This window comes from Molothrus aeneus, unplaced genomic scaffold, assembly GCF_037042795.1.
Source record: "Molothrus aeneus isolate 106 unplaced genomic scaffold, BPBGC_Maene_1.0 scaffold_30, whole genome shotgun sequence".
Classification (NCBI taxonomy): Eukaryota; Metazoa; Chordata; class Aves; order Passeriformes; family Icteridae; genus Molothrus; species Molothrus aeneus.
Genome location: NW_027098964.1, coordinates 124,758 through 139,397, shown reverse-complemented (window position 1 = coordinate 139,397; position 14,640 = coordinate 124,758). Strand labels below are relative to the sequence as shown.

At 59.0% G+C, this 14,640-nt stretch overlaps 1 protein-coding gene across 1 annotated transcript in view; it reads left to right on the top strand.

The window, feature by feature from the left end:
* The window catches only part of POLR2A (RNA polymerase II subunit A), a 33,530-nt gene extending 18,890 nt beyond the window's left edge, over window positions 1-14,640 (top strand). The window contains exons 16-29 of the mRNA XM_066570292.1: window positions 248-431; window positions 1,369-1,540; window positions 4,034-4,139; window positions 5,304-5,509; window positions 6,297-6,521; window positions 7,923-8,169; window positions 8,794-8,894; window positions 8,984-9,088; window positions 9,425-9,607; window positions 9,871-10,074; window positions 10,534-10,720; window positions 11,794-11,907; window positions 12,400-12,549; window positions 13,378-14,640. Coding sequence (XP_066426389.1) covers window positions 248-431; window positions 1,369-1,540; window positions 4,034-4,139; window positions 5,304-5,509; window positions 6,297-6,521; window positions 7,923-8,169; window positions 8,794-8,894; window positions 8,984-9,088; window positions 9,425-9,607; window positions 9,871-10,074; window positions 10,534-10,720; window positions 11,794-11,907; window positions 12,400-12,549; window positions 13,378-14,534 — 3,341 coding nt within the window. The 3' untranslated portion in view covers window positions 14,535-14,640. The remainder of the gene's footprint in view (window positions 1-247; window positions 432-1,368; window positions 1,541-4,033; window positions 4,140-5,303; window positions 5,510-6,296; window positions 6,522-7,922; window positions 8,170-8,793; window positions 8,895-8,983; window positions 9,089-9,424; window positions 9,608-9,870; window positions 10,075-10,533; window positions 10,721-11,793; window positions 11,908-12,399; window positions 12,550-13,377) is intronic.

The following is a 14,640-nucleotide window of genomic DNA, read 5'->3' as shown; positions in this document are numbered from 1 at the left end:
GGACCCCAGACCCATCCCAGATGCCTCCTGGAGACCCCAAACCCTCCCCAGATGCCTCCAGGAGCCCCAAACCTTCCCCAGATGCCTCCAAACCCTCCCCAGCTGCCCTCTGGAGACCCCAAACCCTCCCCAGATGCCTCCAGGAGCCCCAAACCTTCCCCAGATGCCTCCAAACCCTCCCCAGCTGCCCTCTGGAGACCCCCAACCCCATCCCAGATGCCTCCAAGGACCCCTCCCCACCCCTCAGGGTACATCCAGCGGCGTCTGATCAAGTCCATGGAGTCGGTGATGGTCAAGTACGACGCCACGGTCAGGAACTCCATCAACCAGGTGGTGCAGCTGCGCTACGGCGAGGACGGGCTGGCCGGGGAGAGCGTCGAGTTCCAGAACCTGGCCACCCTCAAACCCTCCAACAAGGCCTTCGAGAAGAAGTGAGGACCAGGGGTGGGACAGCGGGGACATGGCCAAGGGCAGGGCGTGGTCAGGGGTGGGGTCAGTGGCCATGGTTGGGGTCGTTCTGGGAGTTGGGGACACCTTGGGGTCTTCAAAGGACTTGGGGACACCTTGGGGTCTTCAAATGGGAGTTGGGGACACCTTGGGGTCTTCAAATGGGAGTTGGGGACACCTTGGGGTCTTCAAATGGGAGTTGGGGACACCTTGAGGTCTTCAAATGGGAGTTGGGGACATCTTGGGGTCTTCAAATGGGAGTTGGGGACACCTTGGGGTCTTCAAATGGGAGTTGGGGACACCTTGGGGTCTTCAAATGGGAGTTGGGGACATCTTGGGGTCTTCAAATGGGAGTTGGGGACACCTTGAGGTCTTCAAATGGGAGTTGGGGACATCTTGGGGTCTTCAAATGGGAGTTGGGGACACCTTGGGGTCTTCAAAGGACTTGGGGACACCTTGGGGTCTTCAAATGGGAGTTGGGGACACCTTGGGGTCTTCAAATGGGAGTTGGGGACACCTTGGGGTCTTCAAATGGGAGTTGGGGACACCTTGAGGTCTTCAAAGGAGTTGGGGACACCTTGGGGTCTTCAAATGGGAGTTGGGGTCTTCAGGTGGCTCCTTCCAAGGTTTCAGACCCACCTTGATGTCCCCACGTGGCTCCTTCCAGAAGTTGGGGACATTTTGGGCTCCAGCCCAGCCTGGGTGACATTTTGATGTCCCCAACCTCTTCCACCCCAAACCAGGACCCACCTTGGTGTCCCCAACCTTCTCCTCCCAAACTTTGGTCACATTTTGGTGTCCTCAACCTTCTCCTACCCGACCTGGACCAACATTTTTGGTGTCCCCAAGCTCCTCCAGGCTGCCCTGGGTGACGCTTTGGTGTCCCCTGGGTGTCCCTGGGGTGTCCCCGTGTCCCGCCAGGTTCAAGTTTGACTACACCAACGAGCGGGCGCTGCGCCGGACGCTGCAGGAGGAGCTGGTCAAGGACATCCTGTCCAACGCCCACATCCAGAACGAGCTGGAGCGCGAGTTCGACCGCATGCGCGAGGACAGGGAGGTCCTCAGGGTCATCTTCCCCACCGGGGACAGCAAGGTGACACCAAAACCCACCCCAGAAACACCTGGGGCGCAGCAAAACCCCACTGAGATCCCTCAAAACCCCACTGAGATCCACCAAAACCCCATCAAGATACCCCAAAACTCAACTGAGATCCACCAAAACCCAACGAGATCCACCAAAACCCCACTGAGATCCACCAAAACCCCACTGAGATCCCTCAAAACCCCATCAAGATACCCCAAAACTCAACTGAGATCCACCAAAACCCAACGAGATCCACCAAAACCCCACTGAGATCCACCAAAACCCCACTGAGATCCACCAAAACCCCATCGAGATCCACCAAAACCCCACTGAGATCCACCAAAACCCCATCAAGATACCCCAAAACTCAACTGAGATCCACCAAAACCCCACTGAGATCCACCAAAACCCCACTGAGATCCACCAAAACCCCACTGAGATCCACCAAAACCCCATCGAGATCCACCAAAACCCCACTGAGATCCACCAAAACCCCATCAAGATACCCCAAAACTCAACTGAGATCCACCAAAACCCCACTGAGATCCACCAAAACCCCACTGAGATCCACCAAAACCCCACTGAGATCCCCCAAAACCCAGCCGAGATCCACCAAAACCCCACTGAGATCCACCAAAACCCCACTGAGATCCCTCAAAACCCCATCGAGATCCACCAAAACCCCACTGAGATCCACCAAAACCCAACGAGATCCACCAAAACCCCACTGAGATCCACCAAAACCCCACTGAGATCCACCAAAACCCCACTGAGATCCACCAAAACTCAACTGAGATCCACCAAAACCCCACTGAGATCCACCAAAACCCCACTGAGATCCACCAAAACCCCACTGAGATCCACCAAAACCCCACTGAGATCCCTCAAAACCCAGCTGAGATCCCTCAAAACCCCACTGAGATCCACCAAAACTCAACTGAGATCCACCAAAACCCCACTGAGATCCCTCAAAACCCCACTGAGATCCCTCAAAACCCCACTGAGATCCACCAAAACCCCATCGAGATACCCCAAAACTCAACTGAGATCCACCAAACCCCCACTGAGATCCACCAAAACCCCACTGAGATCCCTCAAAACCCCACTGAGATCCACCAAAACCCCACTGAGATCCCCCAAAACCCCACTGAGATCCACCAAAACCCCATCAAGATACCCCAAAACTCAACTGAGATCCACCAAAACCCCACTGAGATCCACCAAAACCCCACTGAGATCCACCAAAACTCAACTGAGATCCACCAAAACCCCACTGAGATCCACCAAAACCCCACTGAGATCCCTCAAAACCCCACTGAGATCCACCAAAACCCCACTGAGATCCCTCAAAACCCAGCTGAGATCCACCAAAACCCCACTGAGATCCACCAAAACCCCACTGAGATCCCCCAAAACCCCACTGAGATCCCTCAAAACCCCACTGAGATCCCTCAAAACCCCACTGAGATCCACCAAAACCCCATCGAGATACCCCAAAACTCAACTGAGATCCACCAAACCCCCACTGAGATCCACCAAAACCCCACTGAGATCCACCAAAACCCCACTGAGATACCCCAAAACTCAACTGAGATCCACCAAAACCCCACTGAGATCCCCCAAAACCCAACTGAGATCCACCAAAACCCCACTGAGATCCCTCAAAACCCCACTGAGATCCACCAAAACCCCACTGAGATCCCTCAAAACCCAGCTGAGATCCCCCAAACCCCACCCAGATACCCCAAAATGCAACTGGAATGACCCAAAACCCCAAATTCCACCAAGGACATCCCAAAACCTCCTCGAAATCCAACCAGGACACCCCAAAATCCAACTCAGGTGCCCCATTTTGGGGGTTCTTCCCTCCCAATTTTGGGTTTCTGGCCCCGTTTTTTGGGTTTCTTGCCCTGTTTTTGGGGTTCTTTCACTATTTTTGGGGTCCTGACCCCATTTTTGGGGTACTTTTCCAATTTCTGGGGTTCTTTCCCTGTTTTTGGGGTCCTGACCCCGTTTTTGGGTTTCTGGCTTCATTTTTGGGTTTCTGGCCCCATTTTCGGGGTTCTTTTCCCATTTTTTGCGGTTCTTTTCCCATTTTTGGGGTCCTGACCCCGTTTTTGGGGTACTTTTCCCATTTCTGGGGTTCTTTTCCCGTTTTTGGGGTTCTTTCCCCATTTTTGGGGTTCTTTTCCAGTTTTTGGGGTTCTTTTCCCGTTTTTGGGGTTCTTTCCCCGGTTTTGGGGTCCTGACCCCGTTTTTGGGGTCCTTTCCCCATTTTTGGGGTTCTTTTCCCGTTTTGGGGTTCTTTACCCGTTTTTGGGGTTTTTCTGCTGTTTTTGGGTTTCTGGTCCCATTTTTGGGATTCTTTTTCCCGTTTTTTGGCGTTCTTTCCCCATTTTTTGGGGTTCTTTTTCCCGTTTTTTGGCGTTCTTTCCCCATTTTTTGGGGTTCTTTTCCTGTTTTGGGGTTCTTTTCCCATTTTTGGGGTTCCTGTCCCCACAGGTGGTGCTCCCCTGTAACCTGCTCCGCATGATCTGGAACGCGCAGAAGATTTTCCACATCAACTCCCGGCTGCCCTCGGACCTGCACCCGGTCAAGGTGGTGGAGGGTGAGTGGGGCCTGGCCCTGGGGCCCCTCAGGAAGGTTCTGGAGCTCCTTGAGTCCTTCAGGAAGGTTCTGGAGCTCCTTGGGTGTCTCAGGAAGGTTCTGGAGGTCCTTGGGTCCCTCAGGAAGGTTCTGGAGCTCCTTGAGTCCTTCAGGAAGGTTCTGGAGCTCCTTGGGTGCCTCAGGAAGGTTCTGGAGCTCCTTGGGTGCCTCAGGAAGCTGTGATGGGTTTGGAGATGGTCTGGAAGGTTCCTCAGGAAGCTGTGATGGGTTTGGGGTCCCTCAGGAAGGTTCTGGAGCTCCTTGGGTGCCTCAGGAAGGTTCTGGAGCTCCTTGAGTCCTTCAAGAAGGTTCTGGAGATCCTTGGGTCTCTCAGGAAGGTTCTGGAGGTCCTTGGGTGCCTCAGGAAGGTTCTGGAGGTCCTTGAGTCCCTCAGGAAGCTGTGATGGGATTGGGGTCCCTCAGGAAGGTTCTGGAGCTCCTTGAGTCCCTCAGGAAGGTTCTGGAGATCCTTGGGTCTCTCAGGAAGCTGTGATGGGTTTGGAGATGGTCTGGAAGGTTCCTCAGGAAGCTGTGATGGGATTGGGGTCCCTCAGGAAGGTTCTGGAGATCCTTGAGTCCCCCAGGAAGGTTCTGGAGATCCTTGAGTCCTTCAAGAAGGTTCTGGAGCTCCTTGGGTCTCTCAGGAAGGTTCTGGAGATCTTTTGAGTCCCTCAGGAAGCTGTGATGGGTCTGGGATCTCTCAGGAAGGTTCTGGAGATCCTTGAGTCCCCCAGGAAGGTTCTGGAGATCCTTGAGTCCCTCAGGAAGCTGTGATGGGATTGGAGATGGTCTGGAAGGTTCCTCAGGAAGCTGTGATGGGTTTGGGGTCCCTCAGGAACATTTTGGAGATCCTTCAGTCCCTCAGGAAGCTGTGATGGGTTTGGGGTCCCTCAGGAAGGTTCTGGAGATCCTTGAGTCCCCCAGGAAGGTTCTGGAGATCTTTTGAGTCCCCCAGGAAGGTTCTGGAGATCCTTGAGTCCCTCAGGAAGGTTCTGGAGATCCTTGAGTCCCCCAGGAAGGTTCTGGAGATCTTTTGAGTCCCTCAGGAAGCTGTGATGGGTCTGGGGTCCCTCAGGAAGGTCCTGGCCACCCTCGGGTCCCCCGTGTGACCACGCTGTCCCCTCAGGGGTGAAGGAGCTGAGCCGCAAGCTGGTGATCGTCAACGGGGAGGACCCTCTGAGCCGGCAGGCGCAGGAGAACGCGACGCTGCTCTTCAACATCCACCTGCGCTCCACGCTCTGCAGCCGCCGCATGGTGGAGGAGTTCCGGCTCAGCGGGGAGGCCTTCGACTGGCTGCTGGGCGAGATCGAGTCCAAGTTCAACCAGGCCATCGTGAGTGGGGCTTTGGGGGGTTTGGGGTCATTCCTGGGGGGTTTGGGGTCCGGGTTTGGGGTCATTCTTGGGGTTTTGGTTGGGTTTGAGGTCAGATCTGGAGGTGCCTTGGGTTGGCTGCTGGGCGAGATCGAGTCCAAGTTCAACCAGGCCATCGTGAGTGGGGCTTGGGGGGTTTGGGGTCATTCCTGGGGGGTTTGGGGTCATTTCCGGGGGATTTGAGGGGGTTTGGGGTCAGGGTTTGGGGGTTTGGTTGGGTTTGAGGTCAGTATTTGGGATGCCTTGGGTTGGCTGCTGGGCGAGATCGAGTCCAAGTTCAACCAGGCCATCGTGAGTGGGGGTTTGGGGGGTTTGGGGTCATTCCTGGGGGGTTTGGGGTCAGGGTTTGGGGTCATTCTTGGGGTTTTGGTTGGGTTTGAGGTCAGTATTTGGGGTACCTTGGGTTGGCTGCTGGGCGAGATCGAGTCCAAGTTCAACCAGGCCATCATGAGTGGGGTTTTGGGGTCACTCTGGGGTTTGGTGACCCCACTGTGACACTGCTGTCCCCTAAGGCCCACCCTGGGGAGATGGTTTGGGGTCACTCTGGATGGTTTGGGGTCACCGTGGGGTTTGGTGACGCTCTCCTGTCCCCGTGTCCCCTCAGGCCCACCCTGGGGAGATGGTTTGGGGTCACCGTGGGGTTTGGTGACGCTCTCCTGTCCCCGTGTCCCCTCAGGCCCACCCTGGGGAGATGGTTTGGGGTCACCGTGGGGTTTGGTGACGCTCTCCTGTCCCCGTGTCCCCTCAGGCCCACCCTGGGGAGATGGTGGGCGCGCTGGCCGCGCAGTCCCTGGGCGAGCCGGCCACGCAGATGACCCTCAACACCTTCCACTACGCGGGGGTGTCGGCCAAGAACGTCACGCTGGGCGTCCCCCGCCTCAAGGAGCTCATCAACATCTCCAAGAAGCCCAAGACGCCGTCGCTCACCGTGTTCCTGCTGGGCCAGAGCGCCCGCGACGCCGAGCGCGCCAAGGTGGCACCTGGGGACACGCTGGGGACAGCACATGGGCTGGGCTGGGCTGGGCTGGGCTGGGCGGTGGTGGCCCCGTGGCGTTGTGTCCCCACAGCCCTGTGGTGGCTCCATGGCTTCGTGTCCCCATGGTGGCCCCGTGGCTTCGTGTCCCCATGGTGGCCCTGTGGTGGCCCCATGGGTTTGTGGGACCTCCTTGTCCCCACAGCCCTGTGGCGGCTCCGTGGCTTTGTGTCCCTGTGGCTTCGTGTCCCCATGGTGGCCCCGTGGGGTTGTGTCCCCATGGTGGCCCTGTGGTGGCCCCGTGGGTTTGTGTGACCTCCTTGTCCCCACAGCCCTGTGGCGGCTCCGTGGCTTCGTGTCCCCATGGTGACCCTGAGGCTTTGTGTCCCCTCTGTGTCCCCATGTCTTCCATGTTCCCGTGTCCCTGTTCCTGTGCCACCACACCCAGTGTCCCCAGTGTCCCTCTGTCCCCTGACTGTCCCCAATGTCCACCATGTCCCCAGGACATCCCGTGCCACCTGGGGCACACCACACTCCCCATGTCCCTATGTCCACCATGTCCTTCTGTCCCTATGTCCACCATGTCCCCAGACTGTCCCCAATGTCCCCTGACTGTCCCCGATGTTCTCCATGTCCCCAGTGTCCTTTGACTTGTCCCCAGTGTCCCCAATGTCCCCTGACTGTCCCCAACGCCCCCAGGACATCCTGTGCCGCCTGGAGCACACCACACTCCCCATGTCCCCATGTTCACCATGTCCTTCTGTCCACCATGTCCTTATGTCCACCATGTCCCCACTGTCCCCTGACTGTCCCCAACGCCCCCAGGACATCCTGGAGCACACCACACTCCCCATGTCCACCATGTCCCAATGTCCCCAATGTTCCCACTGTCCCCTGACTGTCCCCAACGTCCCCAGGACATCCTGGAGCACACCACACTCCCCATGTCCCTCTGTCCACCGTGTCCCAGTGTCCCCACTGTCCCCTGACTGTCCCCAACGCCCCCAGGACATCCTGGAGCACACCACACTCCCCATGTCCACCATGTCCCAGTGTCCCCAGTGTCCCCTGACTGTCCCCAATGCCCCCAGGACATCCTGTGCCGCCTGGAGCACACCACACTCCCCATGTCCCTCTGTCCACCATGTCCCCAATGTCCCCAGTGTCCCCAATGTGCCCTGACTGTCCCCAACGCCCCCAGGACATCCTGGAGCACACCACACTCCCCATGTCCCTCTGTCCACCATGTCCCAGTGTCCCCAGTGTCCCCAGTGTCCCCTGACTGTCCCCAACGCCCCCAGGACATTCTGGAGCACACCACACTCCCCATGTCCCCATGTTCACCATGTCCTTATGTCCACCATGTCCCCACTGTCCCCTGACTGTCCCCAACGCCCCCAGGACATCCTGTGCCGCCTGGAGCACACCACGCTGCGCAAGGTGACGGCCAACACCGCCATCTACTACGACCCCAACCCCCAGAGCACGGTGGTGGCCGAGGACCAGGAGTGGGTCAACGTCTACTACGAGATGCCCGACTTTGACGTCAGCCGCATCTCGCCGTGGCTGCTGCGCGTCGAGCTCGACCGCAAGCACATGACCGACCGCAAGCTGACCATGGAGCAGATCGCCGAGAAGATCAACGCCGGTGGGTGCCCCGGGCTGTGGGGGGGCTTTGGGCGACCTGGAGGGGATTTGGGGTGACCTGGATGAGGTTTGAGGGCGTCTGAGCAGCTTTTGAGGGACCTGGAGGGGGTTTGAGGTGACCTGGATGAGGTTTGAGGGCGTCTGAGCAGCTTTTGAGATACCTGAGGGTGATTTGAGGTGGTCTGGATGAGGTTTGAAGGCATCTGAGGAGCTTTTAGGGGACCTGGAAGGGGCTTGAGGTGACCTGGAAGAGGTTTGAGGGCATCTGAGGAGCATTTGGGGGTTCTGCAGGGGTTTGCGGGGCCTTTGGGGGACCTGGAGGGGGTTTGAGGTGACCTGGATGAGTTTTGCGGGTGTGTGAGCAACTTCTGAGGGACCTGGAGGGGGTTTGAGGTGACCTGGATGAGTCGTGAGGGCATCTGAGCAGCTTTCAGGGGTCCTGGAGGGGGTTTGAGGTGACTTGGAGGAGGTTTGAGGGCATCTGAGGAGCTTTTTGAGGATCTTGAAGGCATCTGAGAGCTCTCCAAGGAGTTCTGGAGGAGCTTTGGTGGCTCCTGGCAGATCTTTGAGGACACCCCCGAGGTCCCTTGGGTGACCCTGTCCCCACCCTGTGTCCCCCTGCCAGGCTTTGGTGACGACCTCAACTGCATCTTCAACGACGACAACGCTGAGAAGCTGGTGCTGCGCATCCGCATCATGAACAGCGACGAGAACAAGATGCAGGAGGTGGGCGGGGACCTGGGGCCACCTCAGGGGACACCTCAGGGGACACCTGGCATGGCCTGGGCCTCACCTGCGCCCCGCCGTGTCCCCAGGAGGAGGAGGTGGTGGACAAGATGGACGACGACGTCTTCCTGCGCTGCATCGAGTCCAACATGCTGACGGACATGACCCTGCAGGGCATCGAGCAGATCAGCAAGGTGGGGACACCTGGGGGGGCTTGGGGACACCTGGGGGGGCTTGGGGACGCCTGGAGGGATCCATGAAAGGATGGGAGGTCCCCAGAGATACCATGGTGACCTTCAGGAGGTTCCAGGAGACCTTTAGAAGGTCCAGGATGGTCCCTGGTAACACCTGTGGGCACCTGAGAAGGTCTTTGGGTGCCACCAGGTGCTCTGAGGGTTCAGGATCTCTGGGTGGATCTTGAGGAGCATCAGGAGCTCTCCATGGAGACTTTTAGGTGGTTCCAAGAGATCTTTAGAGGATCAGGGACACCCGTGGTGACACCATGGTGACACCTGTCCCCACCTGCCCAGGTGTACATGCACCTGCCACAGACGGACAACAAGAAGAAGATCATCATCACCGAGGACGGGGAGTTCAAGGCTCTCCAGGAGTGGATCCTGGAGACCGACGGCGTCAGCCTCATGCGGGTGCTGAGCGAGAAGGACGTGGACCCCGTGCGCACCACGTCCAACGACATCGTGGAGATCTTCACCGTGAGTCACCTGGGCTGGGACACACCTGGGGGGTGAGGGACACACCTGGGGGCTCATGGAGATCTTCACCGTGAGTCACCTGGGCTGGGACACACCTGGGGGGGTGAGGGACACCTGAGTCCCCAGGTGATGGGACCCCCAGATTTTGGGACTCATGGATCCCTGGATTTTGGGGATTCCCCCCCCCTGGATTTTGGGATTTTTAGATTCCTGGATTTTGGGGATTTCCCAACCCCTGGATTTTGGGGTTTGTGTTCCCGCAGGTTCTGGGGATCGAGGCGGTGCGGAAGGCGCTGGAGCGGGAGCTCTACCACGTCATCTCCTTCGACGGCTCCTACGTCAACTACCGGCACCTGGCGCTGCTGTGCGACACCATGACCTCGAGGGGACACCTGATGGCCATCACCCGGCACGGCGTCAACCGCCAGGACACCGGGCCCCTCATGAAGTGTTCGTTTGAGGAGACGGTGAGGGGACAGCGGGGACAATGGGGTGGGAATGGGGAATGGGGATTTGGGAATGGCCAGGACACCGGGCCCCTCATGAAGTGCTCCTTTGAGGAGACGGTGCAGGAATGGGATTGGGAACGGGGTGGGAATGGGGTTGGAGATTGGGGTGGGAATGGGGAGTGGGGGGTGGGAGTGGGAATGGGGTTTGCGGGCTGGGAATGGGGAATGAGAGTGGGAGCAGGGATTGGGGTGGGAATGCGGATTGGGGTGAGGATTAGGATGGGAATGGGGTGTGGGAATTGGGGTGGGAACGAGGTTTGGGGTGGGAACGGGGATGGCAATGGGTCGGGAATAGAGTTTGCTTGGGGGCTGGGAATGGGGAATTCTGCGCACATTTCCCAGGATTTGGGGCTCTAGAAGCACACGGAAAGGTTGAAGCTGATTTTGGGGCGTCGTCCCGTCCCCATCCCAACTCAGGTGGACGTCCTGATGGAGGCAGCTGCCCACGGGGAGAGCGACCCCATGAAGGGCGTGTCCGAGAACATCATGCTGGGCCAGCTGGCCCCGGCCGGCACCGGCTGCTTCGACCTCCTGCTGGACGCCGAGAAGTGCAAGCACGGCATGGAGATCCCCAGCGCCCTGCCCGGCCTCGGCGTCGGCGGCCGTGAGTCCCCGGAGCCCTGGGGACAACCCCAGAAACGCTGGGGACAAACCCTGGGAAAATTGGGACAGCCCCTGGGAAAATGGGGACAGCCCCTGGGAAAGTGGGGACAGCCCCAGGGAAAATGGGGACAACCCCAGGAAAATTGGGACAAACCCTGGGATAATGGGGACAACCCCTGGGAAAGTGGGGACAGCCCCTGGGAAAGTGGGGACAACCCCAGAAATGCTGGAGACAGACCCCGGGAAAATTGGGACAACCCCTGGGAAAGTGGGGACAACCCCAAGAAAATGGGGACAACCCCAGGAAAATGGGGACAACCCTGGGAAAGTGGGGCCACCCCTTGGAATGGTGGCCAGGTTCCTCCAGGAGCAGCTGGGGACACCCCAAGGGTGGTGGCACAAAGCCCTTCAAGGTCGTGGTGGTCATTGGCCAGTTCTGGTGTCCCCTGGCAAGAGGGGACAACCTCAGGTTTTGGGGTCCGCGCAGATTTTGGGGTGCGTTGGGACTGGATCCTACGAGGGAAGAGTTGGGGGGACACCTCAAGGGTGGCACAAAGACCCCCCAGTGTCACCATGACCACCTCCGTGTCCCAGCTTTGGTCACCTGGTGTCCCCCAGATGTTGATGTCCCCCCAATGCCGATGTCCCCAGATTTTGGGGACCCCCAGGTTTTGGGATTCCTCAGATTTTGGGATTCCCCCAGTGTTGATGTCCCCAGATTTTGGGATTCCCCCAGTGTTGATGTCCCCATATTTTGGTGTCCCCTCAATGTTGGTGTCCCCCCAGTGCTGATGTCCCCATATTTTGGTGTCCCTCAGATGTTGATGTCCCCATATTTTGGTGTCCCCCCCAATGCTGATGTCCCCACATTTTGGTGTCCCCCCCAGTGTTGATGTCCCCATATTTTGATGTCCCCATATTTTGATGTCCCCAGATGTTGATGCCCCCGTATTTTGGTGTCCCCCATATTTTGATGTCCCCATATTTTGGTGTCCCCATATTTTGCTGTCCCCCCGGTTTTGGTGTCCCCCCGGTTTTGGTGTCCCCCTGACCCCTTTCTCTCTCTCCCCACAGCCACCGGGATGTTCTTCGGCTCGGCCCCCAGCCCCATGGGGGGGATGTCCCCGGCCATGACCCCCTGGAACCAGGGGGCCACCCCGGCCTACGGAGCCTGGTCCCCCAGCGTGGGTGCGTGGGGCACTGGGAGGGACTGGGATGGACTGGGATGGCTCTGGGGGGGATTTTGGGGTGTCCTGGGGTGCGTTGGGGATGATGAGAGATCCCCCTGACCCCCATTTCCCCCACAGGCAGCACGATAGACCTGGGTTGTGTTTAAGGGGTGGTTTTGGGGTCCTGGGCTGGTTTGGGGGTCCTGGGCTGGTTTTGGGACTGGTTTGGGGGTCCTGGGCTGGTTTTGGGGCTGGTTTTGGGGTCCTGGGCTGTATTTGGGGTCCCCCTGACCCCCATTTCCCCCCACAGGCAGCGGGATGGGGCCGGGTTGTGTTTGGGGCTGGTTTTGGGGTCCTGGGCTGGTTTTGGGGCTGGTTTTGGGGTCCCCCTGACCCCCATTTCCCCCACAAGCAGCGGGATGACCCCGGGCGGGGCCGGGTTGTGTTTGGGGCTGGTTTTGGGGTCCTGGGCTGGTTTTGGGGTCCCCCTGACCCCCATTTCCCCCCACAGGCAGTGGGATGACCCCGGGCGGGGCCGGGTTCTCCCCCAGCGCCGCCTCCGACGCCTCCGGGTTCAGCCCCGGTTACTCCCCAGCCTGGTCACCCACGCCCGGCTCGCCGGGGTCACCCGGCCCCTCCAGCCCCTACATCCCTTCCCCCGGTGAGTACAGCCCCAAAACCACCCCAAAACACCCTGAAATAACCCCAAAACACCCTGAAATAACCCCAAAATACCCTAAATAACCCCAAAACACCCTGAAATAACCCCAAAATACCCTGAAATAACCCTAAAATACCTGTAAGGTACCGTGTAACCTCCAACAACCCCAAAACACACTGAAACACTGCAAACACCCCAAAATACCCTAAAATACCCTTGAAATAACCCAAAATACCTATAAAATAGCCTGTAACCCCTAACAACACCCAAAACACACTGAAACACCCTGAACACCCTAAAATACTCCTAAAATACCACTAAAACACCCATAAAACACCTTGTAACCACTCACAACACCCAAAACACACTGAAACACCTCAAACAGGCTGTAACACCATAAAACACCCCTAAAATAACAGAAAATAACCCAAAACTCTCAGAGTACCCTGTAGCTTGTGACAATACCCTGAACACCCTGTAACACCCTAAAACACCCTAAAATAGCCTCAAATAATCCAAAACACCCTGTAACCTGTAACAACACCCCAAAACAGCCCCACAACACCCGAACAGCACCTCAAAGAGACCCCCCCAACACCACGAACAGCCCCACAACACCCGAACAACACCTCAAAGAGACACCCCCCCCCCCCAACACCGCGAACAACCCCACAACACCCGAACAACACCTCAAAGGGCCTCACAATATCCCAACACACGAACAGCCCCACAACACCCGAACAACACCTCAAAGGGCCTCACAACCCTCTCCAACACCCCAACCCCCCCTCCCAACACCCTCCTGACCCCCGTGTCCCCTCTCCGCAGGTGGGGCCATGTCCCCCAGCTACAGCCCGACGTCCCCCGCCTACGAGCCGCGGTCGCCGGGGGGCTACACCCCACAGAGCCCCAGCTACAGCCCCACCTCCCCCAGCTACAGCCCCACCTCCCCCAGCTACAGCCCCACCTCGCCCAACTACAGCCCCACCTCGCCCAGCTACAGCCCCACCTCTCCCAGTTACAGCCCGACCTCGCCCAGTTACAGCCCGACCTCGCCCAGCTACAGCCCCACGTCCCCGAGCTACAGCCCCACCTCGCCCAGTTACAGCCCCACCTCGCCCAGCTACAGCCCGACCTCGCCCAGCTACAGCCCGACGTCCCCCAGCTACAGCCCCACTTCTCCCAGCTACAGCCCCACCTCGCCGAGCTACAGCCCCACCTCCCCCAGTTACAGCCCCACTTCCCCCAGTTACAGCCCCACCTCTCCCAGCTACAGCCCGACCTCGCCCAGCTACAGCCCCACCTCGCCCAACTACAGCCCCACCAGCCCCAACTACACCCCGACCTCGCCCAGTTACAGCCCCACCTCCCCCAGTTACAGCCCCACCAGCCCCAACTACACCCCGACCTCTCCCAACTACAGCCCCACCTCTCCCAGCTACAGCCCCACTTCCCCCAGTTACAGCCCCACCTCTCCCAGTTACAGCCCGTCCAGCCCCCGCTACACCCCGCAGTCGCCCACCTACACCCCCAGCAGCCCCAGCTACAGCCCCAGCAGCCCCAGCTACAGCCCCACGTCCCCCAAATACACCCCGACCAGCCCCAGCTACAGCCCCAGCTCCCCCGAGTACACCCCGACCTCGCCCAAGTACAGCCCCACCTCGCCCAAGTACAGCCCCACGTCCCCCAAGTACAGCCCCACCTCGCCCACCTACAGCCCCACCACGCCCAAGTACAGCCCCACCTCGCCCACCTACAGCCCCACCTCGCCCGTCTACACCCCGACGTCGCCCAAGTACAGCCCCACCTCGCCCACCTACAGCCCCACGTCGCCCAAGTACAGCCCAACGTCGCCCACCTACAGCCCCACCTCGCCCAAGGGCTCCACGTACAGCCCCACGTCCCCCGGCTACAGCCCCACGTCCCCCACCTACAGCCTCACCAGCCCGGCCATCAGCCCCGACGACAGCGACGACGACAACTGAGGGCTCCGCCTGTGGGGACGGGGGTGGGACCCCCCAAAAAACACCCCCAGGCCATGGGGGTGACCCCCAGATCCATGTGGGGATGGAGGTGTCACCCCCACCCCAA